This window comes from Ictalurus punctatus, chromosome 26 (genome assembly GCF_001660625.3).
Source record: "Ictalurus punctatus breed USDA103 chromosome 26, Coco_2.0, whole genome shotgun sequence".
NCBI classification, from domain to species: domain Eukaryota; kingdom Metazoa; phylum Chordata; class Actinopteri; order Siluriformes; family Ictaluridae; genus Ictalurus; species Ictalurus punctatus.
The window spans coordinates 15,429,234-15,450,286 of NC_030441.2; the positions used below are offsets into that span (position 1 = coordinate 15,429,234).

At 37.5% G+C, this 21,053-nt stretch overlaps 1 protein-coding gene across 1 annotated transcript in view; it reads left to right on the forward strand.

Moving 5' to 3' along the window:
* Positions 1–19,229, forward strand: part of pudp (pseudouridine 5'-phosphatase) — a 65,870-nt gene extending 46,641 nt beyond the window's left edge. Inside the window, exons 4-5 of the mRNA XM_047151133.2 lie at positions 17,069–17,147; positions 17,801–19,229. Of these exons, the coding sequence (XP_047007089.1) occupies positions 17,069–17,147; positions 17,801–17,883 (162 nt within the window). The 3' untranslated portion in view covers positions 17,884–19,229. The remainder of the gene's footprint in view (positions 1–17,068; positions 17,148–17,800) is intronic.
* The last annotated feature ends 1,824 nt before the right edge of the window (positions 19,230–21,053 follow it).

Sequence of the window (21,053 nt, forward strand, 5' to 3'; positions counted from 1 at the left end):
TCGTTTAGAGAAGTGTTTTTCCCACAATGTCTAGTTTGATTCTCCTGTATCTTTTCGTTCCATCCTCCTACTCAGTGTGAATATTAGGTCTTTGTGAAACTTGCAAACTAAGCCATTACTGAGACAATTTATGTTACAGCTCTTTGTTTTCTCATTTCCTGTGTACCCTGTGCCTGGCTTGTTTGACCAACCTTTTTTTTTTGTTGTTGTTGTGTTTTTTTCCCCCTAGACAGAAATCTTAATGCCTTTTCCACCCACGTGTTTTAGGTACTGTACATAAGGCTACTGTGTGCCCAGCTGTGCAGCTGTAGATATATCTTCACTGATAGATCTAGGATCTGTACAAAAAAAAATAATTCTATTACTGAAAAATGTTTAGCTAAAGCTATGCATTTTTAAATGATCAAATTGTCAATATTTCTTAATAGGAAATGAAATCGGTGTCTTTTTAACTTGTTCAGTCTTAAATGTCACATAAATACACCATCTATGTTAATGGTCAACACTGAGAGGGCATCAAAAAACAGTTGAAAAGTACTTAAAGGAGACATTTGTCATTTTTACAGCCCTTTGCTGCTTGCATGGTGAATTGTATTTGACAATATTGCTCCTGTTATAAGGGTGTAACACAATGCCTTTAACCTGTATCTGTGTCTGTTTAGTGCTCCAAATAAAGACTGTATGTTTTTTTCTGTTTTGTTTTGCTTTTATTTTATTTTCTTTCAATTAAATATGAACCCTACCACTATGCCCCTGGAAATAAAGGAAAACAGTTGGTAGAAATGGCAAAACTGTCAGCATGGTGTATGATTTCTTACAGTTCCTCAAACTCAGCTACATCATTCAAGTACATAATTGGTCTCTACGAGAATGTGCAGGATGATTTTATTTAATTTTTTTTTTCTGCTGGAGCAATCATTATTTGTGTATGTACCTATGGCTACTATTTATGGCAGTAAAGTAGCTTCATTTGAACACTGTATAAAGTGAAAACAACACCAATGATGGATAGTGCGCCTTGGTGAAGGCATTCCCTACTGTCTGAAACAAATCGAACACTGGATCAGCCAAAATGGTTTTGTACCCAATTTAACCTCTTGCTGTCAGCAGAGATAGACTAGACTTTAGCTGAGCACTACCTGATGTTCTCTGTTGGCTGCTGCACTACTGCAAATAATCCATATCATCCATAAACCGACTATTTCCTCAACTTTACTGCAAAGTTCTTGGGATATATGCACCGCAAGAAATTGGTGACCTAACACTCACCACCTAGCCAATCCCACAAACCACTGCTGAAACTGTGTTAGCCTTATGAATGGCCTTTTAAGACAAAAGTGCAGAGCTGAGAAGATCAGCTTAAATGCAGCTCGGAGCTACAGTACAGTGCATAGAGAAAGTATTCAGACCCCTTGTTTGTTTGTTTTTCGCATTGCTAAAATACTTTTTTTTTTAAATAATGAAAAAAATCCCACACCAATCTACACACTGTAAAACCGAATAAGTTCATTTACCTCAAAAAATTTGAGGAAACTAATTACCTCAAAATTTTGAAGTTGATAAATCAATTTCTTTAAGCCAAATACACTTAAATACAACAAGTTTGAGTTACATTTTTGTTGTATTTAAGTGTATTTGGTTTAAAGAAATTGATATATCAACTTAAAAATTTTGAGGTAATTAGTTTCCTCAAATTTTTTGAGGTAAATGAACTATCCGGTATTACAGTGCACTCCATACCCTATAATGACAAAGCAAAAACCAGATTTGTGATAATTTTGCAAATTAAATCAAATCTGCCTCGACACAATCCTGTCTCTGAGCTCTGCAGGCAGTTCTTTTGACCTCATGGCTTGGTTTCTGCTCTGATACGCATTTTCAGCTGTTAGACCTTATATAGACAGGTGTGTGCTTTTCCAAATTATGTCCAATCAATTGAATTTGCCACTGGTGGACTCCAATCAAAGTGTAGAAACATCTGAAAGATGATCCAGATAAATGGGACGCACCGGAGCTAAATATCAAATGTCATAGGAAAGGGTCTGAATACTTCTGTCATATTGGGATATTTTAGTTTGTTTTTTTTTTTCTTTTTTTCAAAAATGGTTTTTTCTTTGTCATTGTGGGGTATGGAGTGTTGATTGATGTGAGAAAAAAAAATTGAAGCATTTTAGCATAAAAAAAAAGAAAGAAAGAAGGGGTGTGAATACTTTCTAAATGCACTGTAATTTCAAAGCCAGAAAGATGCAGAAATAAGCTACATGAACTGCATGACTATGCTGCGAATCAGTTTTTCAAAAGATTGCTAAGCTATTTTAAGAAAGTATATGATTGGTTTAGGACCACGTAAACATTATATTCTACACCTTTAATGAGTACAAGGAGTGTAATCAGTAACAGAAAGAACAGCAAAAAGGATAGAGTAAGGTAAAAAAAAAAAAAGAGGTTATGAATGATTTGACAGCAAATAAGAGCTTAAGAGCTGGTCTTGATCCAGGGATTTCTAAGAGACACATTGTACTCATGTACTTTATGAGAGTTGTGCATTAGACGTGTGTGTGTGTGAATGTGCTTAAGAACAAGAGCTAGCGAGAGAGACAAGGCAACTTGAGGGTCCATATGGCTCATTAAACTGTCTGGTTTTGCGACGTTAACATCTGACCACGTACAATGCTCATGTCGCAAAAGTTATATTTTACACAGAAGTCAGAGTAATGAGCTACAATGCATTTCTGATCTATGGACATTAACCCACCTTTCCCTCTCGCAGTCTTTGTACTATATCTTACAAATGAAGTGGGTCTTAACATCATAGACACACTTTGCATATAATTCTGATTATTTGCAATAGAACAAGATCTTGGCAGCAACATACTCCAATTGGGAGTAAAATCCAAGACCCTGGTAACCCTGTGATTAACTGTCTTCTTTCAATGGAAGAGACCATTTGAACATCGCTGTAAACAAACGACTACAGAGGCCGATTGGGGCAGGAATCGCGCTTGTTTATAATGATTCTCAAATGGACTCTTCCATTGAAAGAAGACAGTTCTTGGCCTCATTTAGTGATGAAAAATGACCATATATTCTAGCAGCAGCTACACCTCGTATTCTCTCTTTCCTCTTCTGAAATCTATCATCTCTGGTAACACCCTCACTTCTCTTTACATTCATTAGATTTCCATGCCACTTTACTCATTCCCTCCCCAGCTCCCTCACCCGTTTCATACTTTTCCTTGTCTGGGCACCTCGGTTATAACTTACTGAGAAGCTGATTAATTTTTAAAGCCTCCATTTGCCACAATGCAACAGGGGCTTGTTGTGTGAAGCGGATCTCTGTGAACGTCTGAAAGCAAGAGGCTCTGCAGAGACGTCAAAGATGATGATGATGATGGCAGGGGTAGCTCAGTGGTTAAGATGCCGGTCTACTGATCAAAGGTCGTAAGTTCAAATCTCAGCACTGCCAAGCTTCCACTGCTGGGCCCTTGACCCTCGACGGCTCAGTTGTATTACTGAGATAAACGTAAGTCGCTCTGGATAATGTAAATGTAATGATGATGATGGTTTTAATGTAGTGTGCTGTTTTCCACTGGTACAGTGTACGATTAGTAGCTCATATGAAAGAAACCTCAGTGGGAAAGTGGGATACAGTAACTAGAGTACGATTTGACCTCTAATCATTGTGCAGTTTGTACAGTGGTACAAATGTAATAAATAGAATGGGTTTCTTTGATGAAAAGCAAGGTGACATTTTGAAACAAAAATTCAGAATATTGGCCTGTGCTGTTGATACTGCCGTAATACTGAGTGTCTTTGCATGCTGCATGTCGGAGCATATCAATTAATGAACAACTGGATAATAGAAAGTCAAGGTGACTCAGCAGATTTTGCAAGGAACCTCATCAGAATGGATCTTGGATGTAGTATGTATGTTGTAGCAATATTACATACATAGAAACATATAGTATACATATTAAGGATGGATGGAGGGATGTAATGGTCTTATTTCTGTTGTTCTGTTGTTTCTGTAGACTTTTACTAGGTTGCTGGATAGTCTTTAATTTGGGTAATGAGCTTAAGTTAGTTTTGTGCCTGTTTTCTGGTGCCAATATGATCTATTTTATATTCTCTATCTGAGAGTTAGCTGACCAAACTGGAAAAAAACAAAAAAAACAAACAAACACTAAAACTAAAACCAAAGCATGAATAACAGCAAGTTTTCCAGTTAGCTTGACAGTTAATGATATAAGGCAGGATCACAGCCTAACTTGGAGACGTGGGTTGTCTTTCCTTCAGTTGTTGTATCACTACATGCATAAATTAAATGCAATAGATTTGTCAGTATTGTAACAAAAGAAAAAGAAAAGAAAAGAAAAAAGCATTAAGTCATGAAGGCAACATGTTTGAGGCTTTAAGTAAGATATAAAACACTTGAGGTTGTGTTATAATAGGAAAGTAATGAACCTAGCGTTGGTACAGATACCTGCGCTTTATTTACAAATGTTAATAAATTCTCAAGAATGACACGTCATACTTTTAATCCATTTATAGTTACATTTAATGTTGTTGAAGATCAGCAAAAACCAGTAAGCTCCCGCTTTCACTTAGAAGACAGAAACAGCTTTACTTCTGACTGTTACAAAGTGCTGACACTGGAGACTCCTTCCATAAAGGTTAAACGTCTCCTTAAATCTCATCAATTGTACACATACTCTGGTGGTATGGAGCGTCCACTATACAAGTCCCTGTGAAGTCCATGTGCATCCAAAAGTGCTACAAGATTGAATAAACACCTAACATACAACAGCAAGCACCATACCAACAAATTTAAAAAGACTAAACATGAAATTACAACATACAGCAGCAACCACAGATAAAACTAATATTAAGAAATGTTAATAAGACTACCTTAAATAAATGAGTCTTAAGTAACTTCTTAAAACAATCCATGGCTGGGGCATTTCTAATAGTAAAAGGAAGAGCATTCCATAGCTTAGGGCCTCTGAAAGCGGAAGCTCTTTCCCCCATAGATTTAAGTTTGCAGGAGGGCTGCTGAAGTGCAAATGAATTGGCAGAACGAAGAGAACGGAAGGGACTGTAGGGCGCATCAAGACTGAACCGACAAGATTGAATAATGACAACTCAAGCGCCTACGTCTCGACCGTGATACGGTGATGCCGGCTCCAGTAATTCAGAGATTCTGATGAGAGCCTCTGTGTACATCACTGGGCTGATGGAAAAGTTGCACGGAGCGCAAAGTTTGTATAACATTGATGTCAGGACTGCGCATGATGTTGCCGTGAGAGATGTTCGGAGAAGGAGTAGCTTATCATAGTGAGATCCACTTGTTTAATCCACTGCTTTCCACAAGTCTCTGATAAAAAGGAAGATGCGGGTATTCCAAATAGTCAGAAAAAGCCACATGACGACATCCCGTGTGGATTTAGCACCCCCCCCACGCTCTGATCAAATTCAAAGCGAAAACATCTGATCGAAGTGAGGTTCGAACAATAAAATCTAATTATAACAAAGCAACCCAGCTGCAGAAAACGTCTAGGTTATGCATGTAACCCTGTTCCCTGAGAAAAGAACGAGACGTTGTGTTTAGCATAACACTATGGGCGCTCCCATAGTGTTATGCTAAACGCAACGTGGAGTTCCCTTTTCAAAAGGGAATTACAATTTTAAATGAAAACCAGCAGTAAAAACAAACAAACAAACAATAAAACCAGAGTGCGCCAGCGTCCTCTCCAAACCCGAAGGCTATGATGTTTTGTAGGTGATTGGCATTTCCAAATTGTCTGTAGTGTGTGTACCATTGTGCCCTGCTATGGGTTGGCACCCCATCCATGATGTCCCCTCGACAGATAAGTGGTACGGAAAATGGATGGAAAAGTGATGTTCATTACATTATCGTTAGGCGTTATGTTTAATAAGCAAGAAAATCAAATAGATGTTAGAATGAAGGTGGTATTTGCACTATATTATGTAGCTAGGATCGTTGTACAAAGCTGACCCTGCTGTATGTCATTGCATAATTCACACTCCAGTTTCCTTCATGTATTATAACTAGAATGATGCAGCTGACTGAAAACCCTTAGAGACAGCTTAAAAAAAAAAAAAAAAAAAAAAAGAGTTAATTGATTCCTAAATAGAATGATCTAAAAATGAATAAATTATTCCCCAAAACAATACATGGAAACTGAATGGCATTTCATTGCATATATTTACTACTCCTATTCTGCTCAGCTTGCCCAAATCCACATTTTATAGTTATCCTGTTATACAATTTATGCCGACTCACCCACTTACATGGTTCTTTAGAGAATAACTGCAGCGTATTCTGTGATAGTGAACAGTCTTTACCTCCTACCTGTCCCTGTAATACACAAAAACAGACCCCCACACAGATACACACACTCTCTTTCACAAGTCTCTGCTTAAATCAGTGACACCCAGGCTTTGTACAAATAGAAGATGTTTTTTTTCCTCCTAGAAGCCTTCGTTGGTCTCTCAGTTGCAGGCTTCTTTCTCTGGTTTCAAATGAAATCTAATAAATAACCTCTGTTGTGGTCTATTATTTTCTCTGATTCAAGACCTTGGACTAGATACTGTATACAGCCTGGTACATTTAGCTGAACACTCTTTGTGCACTGTGACTGGGATTGTTCCATAGATGAGGACAGCATCATGCAAGCTAAAAGGGTCATCAAAATCCACCGAGCCGCCGGCGATTCTTCACCAAGGAGACCAGGATAAGGAAAATATACACTCTTAAAGCAGATGTCACATCGTGTGTTCATTTTTAACACACCTGCGTGTCTAGTTTGTGTTGCTTTTAACACAATCAGTGTGTCAGTACATTTATCACATGTTGTGTGTTATTTTTTTAACACATATTTTTGTGGAAATAACTAAGACATCATGTGCTGATTTTTAACACACCTCTGTGTCTAGTTAAGGACAACGCATTTTGTGTTGCTTTCAACACAGGTACATTTAACACATGCTGGGTGTTCGTGCATTTCCACACAAAGATGTGTTCAAACATACCACAGAGATGTGTGTATACTTTTTCCACTACAATTATTCTAAAATGCAATCAGGTTGTGTGCTAAAATTCTACTAAAATGCTCACAAAATAAGCAAACCATTGCATGGGATTCATGTGACATTTATTAAAATCATTTAACTGTTTGACAGACGTAAGAATTGGAGTTGATGCATCTTCTTACAAATCTCTCAGCCATCTGGGAAGACAAGAGTCCCACTTCTTTCCTTTTGAAAAGCTGTAAAAGAGCAAAAAGAGTGTTGGTTAGTTGTTAGCAACAAAATATGGACAAATGCCTTTGGGCATTATGTTCAACCACTGTTTGATATGATGTAGAATTCATAGTTGAATCAGTGAATGCAAGCTGTCCAGTCCCTGAGGCAACAAAGCAACCCCAAACCATAACATTTCCACCACCGTGCTTCACAGGTGGTATGAGGTGCTTCTCCTGAAAAGCTCTCTTTGGTCAGCGCCAAACATGTCTGCTGTTACTGTGGCCAAACAATACCATCTTTGATTCGTCTGTCCAGAGCACATTATTCCAAAAGGCCTGGTCTTTGCCTATATACTCATTGGCAATCTGTAATCTTGCAAAGGCTTTTTCCATGTGTAGATGATTTTCCTTAAAGTGGAATGATGTATTTCAAATACTTTGGAGATCTTTTTAAATCCATTTCCAGACTCATAGGCATCCACAACCTTTTTTGTAAAGAACTCCTTAGATCTTGGCATGATGACACCACACACCTCAATAACAAAGGGAACACCAACACTAGATATGAGAGGAGTATAAATAAGACAGGTTCCACCTGCACTTCCTGAGCAGGTTCTAATCACTGGGACCCAATCTTGAACACCTGATTCTAATTATATGGATTTAAAGGTGTGATAAATGTAGGGGTGTACATATTTTTCCATGTGACTGATCTGTTTTTTTTATTATTATTATTGTTGTTGTTGTTAATTTAAATTGTGAAAATCACTACAGTATGTCAATTTTAGGTGTCATTTGATGGAGTATCACCTTTATTAAAAGGCACTTTTTTCAAAGAGGATCAAATGTTTGTTTATCCAAATACGTTAAAAAAATAATTAAATAAATAAATAACAACAACAACAACAACAATTTCCATAAGGGGTGCACTTAATTTTTCACATGACTATATATATATATATATATATATATATATATATATATATATATATATATATATATATATATATATATATATATATAAATATAAATATATATATATATATATATATATATATATATATATATATATATATATATATATATATATATTCTTTCTTCTACATTTTCTACTTGATATTCAAAGACACTTCTCAGCTTCCACAGTAATGAGGCGCTACCAGATACAAATAAGAAGAAGAAATTTATAAAGTGCACAGAGTTGAATTCTCGGGCAGATTTGCAATGCAAAACACCGACACCAGAGCATCACTCTGACTGAACACAAGCATTTTAAATACTTCCTTATGTATGTAGAACACCTTCTGTTTGTCTGAATCAAGCTGAGGCTGTCCTCATGACAGATTACATAAATGTGCTGAAAGCATTTCTTTTTCTTTATTTGTGCTGATAGCGCAAGAGGAGGAAAACACTTAGTATAAATCCATAAGGGTACAAATACTTGGAATGTAGTGAAATGTATCTTTCGTATTTATGTGATTGCATTTGTATTTTTGAGATGATTCGGAAACCGATATAAGATTACGAAGCGCATATACCACAGCGCTGTTAAAGCCGCAATTCTGTTTCATCAGAAGGTGTTTATTAATCTTCTATATTAATGTGCCTTTTTCGAATACATTACTGCTGATGTAATAACACCTCACACGAGGACTTGTATGGCACACCTAAACCGATTACAAAACGTATGTAATTGTTGACATGGTGAGGTTTTCGGTTTGGAGAAACTTCTGGAAGGAGGCTCCAGTGTCAGCGCAGTAAGAGATCACGTTTTCCGACAAGATAAAGTCTTCAAGATGGAGAGCTTAATGTTTTCTTGCTAACACGACAAGCTGCCTTTTTTAATATTCTTCTTTTTAACTATAAGAGAGAGATAAAATCCTGCCCAGGGAACGACTGTTTATAGCTGCTATAATGTACAGTGGTGCTTGAAAGTTTGTGAACCCTTTAGAATGTTCTATAAATCTGCACAGATATGACCTAAAACTTCATCAAATTTTCACACAAGTCTTAAAAGTAGACAAAGAGAACCCAATTAAACAAACGAGACAAATATATTATACTTGGACATTTATTTAATGAGGAAAATGATCCAGTATTACATATCTGTGAGTGGCAAATGTATGTGAACCTCTAGGATTAGCAGTTTAGAGTTTTATTGACAGAACAAGAATCCATCAAAGTCTTAAAATCTTCACAATACATATTTTTGGACGTGTATCATGGCACGGAAAAGGGAGATTTCTGAGGGCCTCAGAAAAAGAGTTGTTGATCAAGCATAAGTGACACTTTTATCTATATCCTTTGCCTGAAGCAATGAATAAGCCAATCTGCTACATGCAAGAATAAGGGACAGCAATCGGCATATTCTCCAAACACGACCAAATGCACACAAACACGCTTCCCATAAATAAATAGCACATTGTCTTATTTTCTTGCTTGGAGATGAGGTGTCCATAGCTACTCAGGTATCTCAGCTACTGCTCATCTGTGCTTGTTTGTGTCTTGAAATGAGAATATTACTATTTTAATTGGCAGAGATGTGGTCACCAAGATGCCGCAGCTGGAATTTTACTGTTGTTTGTTAGGAGGGGACGATAACGCAAAGCCCAGTGGTGTTTATTAAGGGCTTTGTCTGTGAATTGTTCCTTCGTACAGTGGAGGAAACAGACCCTGTTGGATTATTAAGCCACACTGCTGGAGGGCAGAAGGGAGATGGAGCCAAGAGTCTTCACTTGGTACACTTGTTGGGAGCGAGGCATTCTTTTAAAAAATTAATAATCATCTCACAAGTACCAGTATTCAACCTAATAAGTGCTCCTTGAGGCAATGAGCCACCTCAGTAGAAAGGGCCTGCTCACACCATGTCATTTAACCTAACAGTCATTGAAAATTAGTATGGTAGATCTCAGCCAGGAGCCTGGCTCTGCACTGAGCACTTCCCAGAATTTACATGACAACTTGTTGAGGAGAAAGATCAAACAGATTGGTGAAACAAACTTCTTTTAGTCAAACTTGCTAGAGCACTAGCACGTGCAGTTCAGAGCTCGAATACTCCCTTATCCAATATGCAAGCAAAAGGAATTATTCATTAACATGCTGTTCAAAGTGTCACCAGGTTAGAGACGGCTATTAAACCCTGTCTTCCTCTATCACCATAGTCCTAATTATGGCTCTGTAGGCAGCACAGATGTCTCTATTACTCCCAAGCTAGAGGAAGAATGTTGACGCTTCTTTGCCAGTGTCTTCCACTTCAGACCAGACTTGAGAATGTCACTCACACTCCTAACCCTGCTACACATGTGGCACCATGGTCTCGGTTCCAGCATGTGGTATTCAGGAATAGCTTCCAAATCAGAAATATGGAAAAATGCTATCTCATGCATGAGCAAAACTGAGACAAAGACTGAACGTGACAAGACTCACAGCCTTGCTCAAGATTGCTCAGGATTCCAGAGCTCTTCTGAGTTACCATTACCCATGATTTTACCGTACAGAATAAAACACAAAATATGTGTTACCACCCCAACGTTTATTATTTTCCTATAACGCCACATACTGAGCTATTTTATTACTTTTATACCACGGCGATTTGCAAAATATTACAATATTTCATTTTTTTATGAATTTTTACCTGTTTATAGTTACATTTAATTTGATGGAACATCTATGAGACAAGTTATCATATACATTATAACAGTTATAAACAGTTGTTTCCTGTCCTTTTTATTCTCACTTAAAGCTAAAAAAAAAAAAAAAAAAAATGCAGCTTCTCATGTAACAGAGAAATCAGAAATTTGCAGAAAACTTACAAACCATTACAAAGCACTGACACTGGAGACTCCTTCCATAATGTTTTACAGAAAACATCATCATATCGATGATCACTGTATATGTACATCTTTGTTAAAGTCCCGTTGAAGCGTCTTGAAATGCGCAGCATTAATCGATGTGTTGACATAATGTCCACTGAAACAGGAAGTCAGGGCGGGACATATCAAGTGGCTCCTCCCCCGCTTTTAAATAAGGCTAAGCCATACTTGACTGTTAGTACCATGGATTTTTATCACGTCATGGGCGGGACACTTCAGTTTCTAGAGCGCATTTGATTGGACAGAAAATCTGATGAGAAGCTGAAGTTATCAAAATTCTCGATCCGTATTGGTTGTAGAGATAGACTGTAAATGTTCAATGCATATATCTTCTAAATGTGAATGTTCTCATTGTTTTGGAGCGCACTGGCTTAATGATTAACCTTAAGGCGAACATGTTCATACTAAAAGCCACAAAACTTCAAGTTTGACTTCATGGGGACTTTAAATAGTCTGTTTTCTCAATACATTTATTAATATGCTTACATTATGGTGGAGCTTTCACCACAAGTCCCTGTGTATGAGCTGTTACTACAGAAAAGATAATGTATTAGAGTGAGGGCATTAATATAAACCTGTTACACCTGTTACAGCCAGAACTATTTTCAGAGCTGCTGTTATAGAAAATGACTCCACATCTGAGTCGAGAATTCAACAGCACTGTGGTATTATATTATATTATATTATATTACATTATAATTGTCTATAGGTTTATCCCTTCGTGTTGTGTATCCCATAGTGAGGCTTTCCGTGTGCTTTTATTTATGTTTTGCCATGTGCCTTTATTTTGGTCCTGTCTCATCTCCTTTCGTGCCACTAATCTCGTACCCATTGTGTTAACCTGTTGGGTGTTAGCCCTTGATTATTTTGTCTACTTATACCCTGTTGTATTTATTTCTGTCTAAGTCCTGTCACTTTTATCGTCCATTTCTGAGCCGTATTTTCCCAGGATCTTGGTTTCTTGTCTGTTTCAGTTTTGACTTCTACTTGGGTTATATATATATATATATATATATATATATATATATATATATATATATATATATATATAATTGTTATTATTATTTTTTTTTACAATTGATTGCTATACATTAACGCCGTCTTGCTATGATTTGATCCTTGCAATGATTCTCCTCGTTCTCCCACAAGTTATAATAATAAACACTATAATACAATTACTATGTTTAATATAATCATGCACAATGCATTAAAATGTATATTCAGTTATGTACAATTAATTACATTGCACATGATTATATTTGTTCTCATTCCAATTAATTTTTTTAATCCATTCAATTCACTTCAATTTTAATTGTGTAGCACTTTTAACAATAGAAGACTGTCCCTGTGTCCCAATTGGCATACTTATACTATGCACTAAAAGTATGTACTCTTTTTGTTAAGAAAAAGTACATACTTTTGAGTGTGTATGAAAGGAGTATGCAAGTATGCAAATATTGAGACTTACTAACACGTCATGTAATGGAAGAGAAAGTTGTTGCCCGGAAGAGAACGCTTGTTGCATGTTGCATGTAAACAAACTCCTTGTTGCGTCTCAGCTGTTTTCCATTCGTTATCCCTAATATCATTTATACGATATGATTTAATTTATCCATCCATCCATCTTCTATACCGCTTATCCTTCTCAGGGTCACGGGGAAACCTGGAGCCTATCAGAGGGAGCATCGGGCACAAGGCGGGGTACACCCTGGACAGGGTGCCAGTCCATGGCAGGGCACAATCACATACACACTCACACACCCATTCATACACTACGGACACTTTAGACACGCCAGTCAGCCTACCATGCATGTCTTTGGGCTGGGGGAGGAAACCGGAGTACCCGGAGGAAACCCCTGTAGCACGGGGAGACCCCCCATGCAAACTCCGCACACACAGAGCTGTGGGAATTGAACCCCCGACCCTGGCGGTGTGAGGCGAACGTGCTAACCACTAAACCACCGTGCGCCAATTTAATTTATCATTCCCTTTATTAATTTTTTCCATATTGCATTTACACCTCCCTAAAATCTGTCCTTGAATTCGGCGAAGCAAACCGGCACAAAATTCGTCCTCCTCCCTTCGCGCAAGGCAAGGAGTTATGGGCAATAATAGCTGAAAAAGTCTCCACGGATCCACACTTCAAAAATTTACCGGAAATAGTAGACCATCCGAGTACCTTTGGGATACACATTTGAACATACTATGGTTGCGTCTGAAATGGCGTACTAACCTGCTACACAGTCTGCGAAAAACAGTACACCAGAGGGGTACAGTAGTATGTCCGAATTCTCCAAAGGCAAGAAACAGTAGGTGAGAAATACCCGGATGGCGTACTGCTTCCGGTGACGTTTTGCAGTATGCAACCGATGTTAAAATAGTGGGAAATAATGGGAAAATAGTGCGTCGACTCTTTTTAAGTATGAAATCTTGGTTAGACAGGGCTTGTTTAACAATACCCGAATAAATCGTTAATTTGTTGAAGGTTGAAACAAGAAAATAGCTGTCACAGCGTTTGAAACCTTTTTTGTGATCTCTATCATGCCTTAGCCGGCCAAGCTAACGGTAACGAATTTACCTCAGCCTGTTAACCCCGCCCACATTACATTACTAATTCAGTTACCTTTCCTGATGTGCATTTTGCCGTTAGTGCGGTTGCTTTAACTGGTGGTTCCTTTAAGATTTTTGTGTTTATGATGATGTTGAAGGTCACATGACAATGCCAACATGGCGGATATAGTATGTCCAGAAGTTGTATTCATACTACACACACATATACTGATTAGTACATACTGTTTCATACATCCGTATACTATTTAGTACAGCTAGCATGCCAATAGGGATACAGGGTTGATGCTAATCTACAACTTCCACGGTGGAAATATTGAGGGGGAAAAATTGGAGTCGAAAAATTCTATTAAAACCTGAAAGGTATTAGAAGGAACACTGTTACCTAATAACCTGGATTAGTTCCCTAATTCAGTGTTGTGTGAGTTAATATTACATTAGCATGATTTATGCTAATACTAGGGAATGGCTGCTGTTAGCATTTGTGTAATTGGTTATGTTGGTTAATCTTCAAGTGCACTGTTGGCTCAAAGTTTAATTCCAGCTGCAGACAATAATTTGAAAATGACAAGGCGGAACATGATGAACTGCAATCAAAAGGCAATTAAACTTTGTTGCCTTCCCGCTCAGCTTGGCCAAAAGGGACAACAAAGTATAGCATTCATTCTTGTATAAATGTTTATTGACTGACTGTGGGAGAATATTTTACGTAAGGATAAATCTGAAGACGACGGTGAGAAATCAAACAGGTCTAGCTTGCCACATATTCAAAGAGTATTAACATTTTAATTTGAAGTAAAATGTAAAAGTACAGCTAATTTGCATCGTCAGTGTCAGCAGCTTTGCTTGGTGACCTAATTCTGCAGATCTCTTATCACCATGCTGTAGAATTTGCAAGCAAATTAGTCAGATATTGGTACACAATTAAGTTAGGGCCAATGAAATGACCCAAGGCAACACATTTGCTCCGACCATTTAAATTAACTCAATTACTGAGGTTGTGCATGGGTCCTCATACGTCCTCATATTAGTAATTTCATCTCTGGGTCACCCGAGTCCATCCACACTCACAGCTACACAGCTCCGCCATAAACCCCCCACTCCCTTTTTGCCTACTAATGAAGAGCACAATGTTGCATCAATTTTATGAAGTGCACTAGTAAAGGCTTGCAACTAATTGGCCCTCAGGCTGTGTTTCTCCACTGGTGTACAACTTTGGAGATGGGCTCAGCTGTAACAGTGCCAGCTCTCTAACATATCCACCCTCCAAACTATTCATTACTGTGTCATCACAAGGACAATGAGAGAAGCAAATTAAATTATAAAGTATCTATTGTATTAGCCTTGTTCAGCATTAGCCAGTTTTACAATTTTCCAAAGACAACTCAGTACAAGCACTCGTAGCACAAAGATGAGCTAATTACAGCGCTCCAGTTCTGCAAAAGTCTGGTTTTATATATGATGAAAGCATTCCATCTCCTCTGCTCAACATAACGACCCTTTCCCAATCATCATCAAACCTGAAACACGAAGTAGTATGACACACATTGAACCAACCAGTGCAGCACAGAGATCGGATAGCTCCTGCCGAATGATTTGGCGGAAGAGAGTCCCAGACCAATGTTTTCAATTGGGCAAAGCTTTCTTTGGAGTGTATCAGGGCTCGGAAACAGGTTTCATGCTCATGTTACTGATCTGTTACCAATTAACCTCCAGCTGTTCATTTTAGCAACACTTACTTTTCCAGCCTTTTGTGGTGCCCGTCCCAAATTTTTGAGACATGTTGCGGCCATCACATTCAAAATGACCTTATTTTTTTCTTAAAATTGTACATTTACTCAGTTTAAACTTTTTACTATGTTTTCTATGTTCTACTGTCAATAACATATGAGTTTATAAGATTTGCAAATCTCAAAATCTCAAAAAAGAAAATTGCGTTTTTGTTTTTATTTACATTTATTTACATTTTACACAGCGTCCCAACTTTTTTTTTTGGAATTGGGATCGTACCAAACTCTTATGGATAACTTGGTGTCTGGAAAAGTCTTTGACTAAAGAAAAAGTCATTGACATTAGAGGCAAGACAGTAGAGCGACAGCTATGTATTAGGCAAAAGTGGACTGTAATTTTGATGGTAATTTCACAGACTTGTGGCAATTATGAGTTTAGGAGACTCCTTCACCTTGAATAAGGAGTGAAAAGAGTCTAAAGCACTGTGTAAATGGACCTACTTTCCAACTAAAGTACATCACCTCTTTTTGGGAGTCAAGAAACTCGAGTTACTTCAGACTGCCCTACAAAAAAAAAGTGAGCTCTTGTTTTACTTTAATGCTAGACTCCCCCCACAGCCTAAGAAAAATACGATATTAGCCTGGGGTTGTCCTATGACTTATTTAAAATGGCTTAAATTAGTTATAGACAATACAATTTCATTTCTGAAAAAATAACACCTCATTAAAGAAATCTATGGTTGTGATTGAGATTAGCAGTCTCAGAATGCATACTCTATCTGCTCACCAGCAGCCAATTTAGTACCATTGACAGCTGATGATAAAGTTATGACAATGTCAGAAAATGGTGAAGCATATGGGCAGGAAAAATATCTTTCTTACCGAAAGCTCACATTGAACAATGTTTCTATTTACAGTATGTGACCAATGTTAATTATCATACAGGGAGGGTTTGCAGAACATACCATGCATTTGCTCACACTAATGCTACTGGCAAGCAAGGAATAACACATAATCCAGAACAATTAGAGTATTTTTTCAGATGAGAAAATAACGCATGGTGCCAAATAAAGCAGTTCAAGTCCCTATTTATTATCCTTCTCAATCACTTTGGTAAACAACATTGGTAGAAAAAAAAACCTCAGATGTAGTAATGACAGCACTGACTCTGACACTTCCTCAACAGCAGTTACATCACTCGAGGTCACAAATGACCTCAGCTAAAAATGGGTCTGGGTTGGTTCTATCTATCTATCTGTCTGTCTGTCTGTCTATCTATCTATCTATCTATCTATCTATCTACCTGTCTGTCTGTATGTATGTCTGTCTGTCTATCTATCTATCTATCTATCTATCTATCTATTTATCTGTCTATCTATCTACCGGTCTGTTTGTCTATCTGTCTGTCTGTCTATCTATCTACCTGTCTATCTATCTATCTATCTATCTATCTATCTATCTATGTGTCTGTCTATGTGTCTGTCTGTCTGTTTATCTATCTAATGCTTTTAGTTGGTTCTGTTTCCCAAAATGTACTAAATGCACAAATATGCATGAACCTTAGAGGAAAACAGGAAAATGATGTGCATGATTTGGGCCAGATTTTGATCTTGATGAGGTCACTTCTACACAGGTGGATGTTGAAGAGCCTGAGTGCAAGGGAAAACAAGTGGGGGAAGCAGGATGCTCCAGCAGCTTCTGCCAACTAGCAGGTGGGTAATGAGTCTGTGGGGAAAGTAGGAGCGCTGCTGGGGGTTTGCAATTGCAGTGTTTGTGATAAAAATTCTAGTGCATAGCGCTGTACGCTGGCTAAACACTACTGATTCTGAAAGAAGCAATATCGCTAACATGTACTGTACTGCTTGAAGCCTTAAGAATGTTTGTCTCAGCACATGGATGGAGAGGTTATTTTATCCAACCGAAGCAAAACGGCAACAGTCTGGTATTGACCGTCCCGCCATGGCAGAAGCAATGATTACCACCATCAAAGTGTCTATATACCTGACATTCATTTAGATATAATTAAATAGCACTGGCGGTGTGTCCCAATTTCAAGGCTTGACCTCCCACTTGGCTCTGCAATTGCTAGACAATCATTCCCGCCATGCAGCACTCGTAGACGCGTACAGAGAAGAACTTGTATTGCAACTGAGTGGAGCCACGTCTGGTACAAAAGAAAGAAAAGAAACTGCCATTATGAGATACATGAATGCTTTGTTGCACTACAAAAAGGAGTAAGAGAGAAAGCCTGCCTCAGTGGCTACAGCTAAGCAATTTGGGAGTGCTGATACCAAATTGATAGCAGAGTCTGGGGGTAGCTTTTGATTAATATCCCTGCTTTTCTCTCTCTCTCTCTCTCTCTTAGCTCCTTTTTCCTCCCTTTCTTTCTTTTCATCCCCCACTTTTGTTGGCCTTATGATGAGAGTCACCACATTGGCCATGACATGAGCAAATGCAACATACAGATGGGCTGCAGGTGATGTATCGATCCAAACCTGAGAACTCATCAAGCCATTTCAAGAAATTGTTCCTTATACTCAGCAGCATGGACATCACTCTGCTTCAACTCCCTCCCTCCCAACATCACACACACACACACACACACACACACACACACACACACACACACACACACATAGTCTTTACTCCAGTTCCTCCAACTGATGAATATATCCCAGTTCATCATACGGAGGCCACAGAGCTAATCGAACCTTGGCCACAGATGCCGTTACAGGTTATTTATTCGTACCAAGAATTCCGGTCATTTAGAAGAAGTTATAGATTGAGTTTACATAACTTTGCTTCAACACCATCAACCTGGACCTTTTACTTGTGATAGCTGAATTTCACAATTTCAGGGCAGAGAGAACTGATTGTCTGATTGTATATAACGGTAGCAAGAATGAAACAATTAGCAATTGTTTTTGCTAATGAAGGAATACCGTTATGATAATCAACGACTGGGTGGCGTGATGCGGCCTGACACAAAGCAAAGTTACTACTCACAGTGAAGTTGAACATTTTCCACCAACAGCAAAGTGTTTTATTCCTCTTATACATCAGCGGTTTGCCAGTGATTAGAGTTATTATTAATTAAAGAACAACACAACATACTTTTAGATAAATCTGGAGCCAGACCTCTACTGAGAAATCTTAGGGCAAGAGTAGCAAGACAAGTCTTCCCATGATGGTACGAGGAAGTAATCTTGAGTGCAACTAGGACTCAATTCGGGACTCCTCTGCATCGAATAGTGGAGAGTTATTGTATACCTAGCCTGCTCAGTTTACACCTGGCCTTCACTGCAACACTGAACAAATCCAGAATGATGTTGGAAATGTGAGCGATATAATGCTATTTTGTCCTCGATTGTCCTTTACTCATTAAACCTCCAAGACGAAGAGATCTGCCCAATACCTGACATCAGACAAATCATTGTCTCAGCTGTCAAAGCTTGTAGAATTTCGAATTTCGACAAACACGATTTCAATGAAAATGTATGTGGGATTATCTCATACAGTGTAGCAAGTAATAATCTGGAAAGACCTTTGTAATATCACAGTTTAAAACTGGATTTAAAGAGAAGCAAATTAGTAAATGAATCACATGTAAATGAATCACACGTAAATGAATCACATGAAAATGTATCACTTGAACATGAATCTCATGAATATGAATCTCATGAAAATGAATCACATGTAAATGAATCATATGTAAATGTATCACTTGAATATGAATCTCATGAATATGAATCTCATGAAAATGAATCACATGTAAATGAATCACATGTAAATGAATCACATGTAAATGAACCATTTGAAAATGAATAAATTAATTAAAGACAGAAAAAAAAAGAAAATGTATTTTTAGATGTTCGATGACAGGTTACACATCGCAAAATGTTTTATTCTTCTTATACTCTCAACGATGACCTTTTTAAATGATGTATTAAAGGTTGACGCATTGTACATTTAACCATTTATAGTTGCATTTCATGTTAGTTCTGGTATCACTTTATTTACAGCAGCCACAAACAGATTCCTCACTAAACTCCCCTTGTCTCTCAAAGTTGATGTTAATGTTTTATATGATAACATATTAGAATAAATACATTGATAGAAACCTGTGATTTGCCTTGCAGCTGGAACTATTGTCAGAGTCGTTGTTATAGAAAATGAATCAACACCTGCTGAGCAATCAGATTCTATAAATCAGCAGTTCTGTGGTGGAACAAGCTCCGGTGGCTGGTGATCAGATGGTCGAATCAAAATGTCAGGTTTTTTTTTTTTTTTTTTAATCCCTTATATGTCCTAAAACTATTTATCTTTTAAAAATTACTAGACTTCACCATTCCCGACTAACACCTTGAGAAATTGACTATAAAGTGCAGCTGCATTCTAACGGCCATGTTTGTGACTTCTACCATAAATATTGACTGCTTTCATTCAGCTCATTGATCATCAAGCTTTACACAACATCACTAGTGTGTGTGTGTGTGTGTGTGTGTGTGTGTGTGTGTGTGTGTGTGTGTGTTTTGAGGGTGTTCCCTACACACTGCAGAATGTCCTAGATATTGTCAAACATTAGTACTAATGTACTAATGCTGATTTAACAGCAAATCAAGCTGTTTTCAGGTTATTAAAATATTACTCTCAAATCTAGGCACATTTAATCAAACATATACAGCCAAAGATGAAATTGATGAATGAGAAAATATGGAAATTATGTACACTCATTTTACGAAAAGACTTACGTAACTTTGATGGCCTGTATCTTCATGGATGGTTCAGCTTTCTTTATCCTTATGGACTTTAACTATTATATTTGACTCATGTTCCTGTATAATCCCTGCTGAGAAAAAAGAAAGAAAGCCTAATAGAATGTGTAATGGTTTTATTGGGAATTGTATTGGTTCTAATGGAAACTGTAATGCTCCCTGTGGGTCTATAAGGGTAATTTGTTGCCATCTTATGGTGGCATGTTATGTCTAATGGATACTATTAAGAACCAATAATGGTAATGGTTTTAATGGTTAGCTGATGGTTTGTAATGGTATTTGTAATGGAAACCATTAGAATGTCTGTGATGGTTTCAATTGGGTTTTTTTTTTCAGCGTGGATGGAAGGAATAAAGCAAGGTTTCATTTATGAAGCACAAATAAACTCATTTATGCTCATAGTTTATATACGCTGCATCATGATGATCCATTAAGTGACATTCATGCAATTAACAAAGACCAGCATACTCACAGGTTATGAAATTGCACCACTTATATATTTATCTATTCATTGATCTGGTTACTTCTGTGAAATTACAATATATGGTACTTAAAAAAAAATTTTAAAAATAAAAAAACCTCTACAACCACTATTGAAAATACTTTATTACTCTATTTTGCATTAATTTTTAATATAGCACAACAATTTTCATTAGAAATTATATTACCGACAACAACTTGAGTGAAAAGTATAATCTTTTAAATATTTACATGAATTTCAGAGTTTCTTAGTAGTTGGTCCATGCCTTTTTTGGCTTTACTGACAGTGTGCACTCGAGCTGGCATGGCCGCCGCACGTTTTGCAAAACCTCACGATCCTTACGTTTTAGATCAAATCGATCA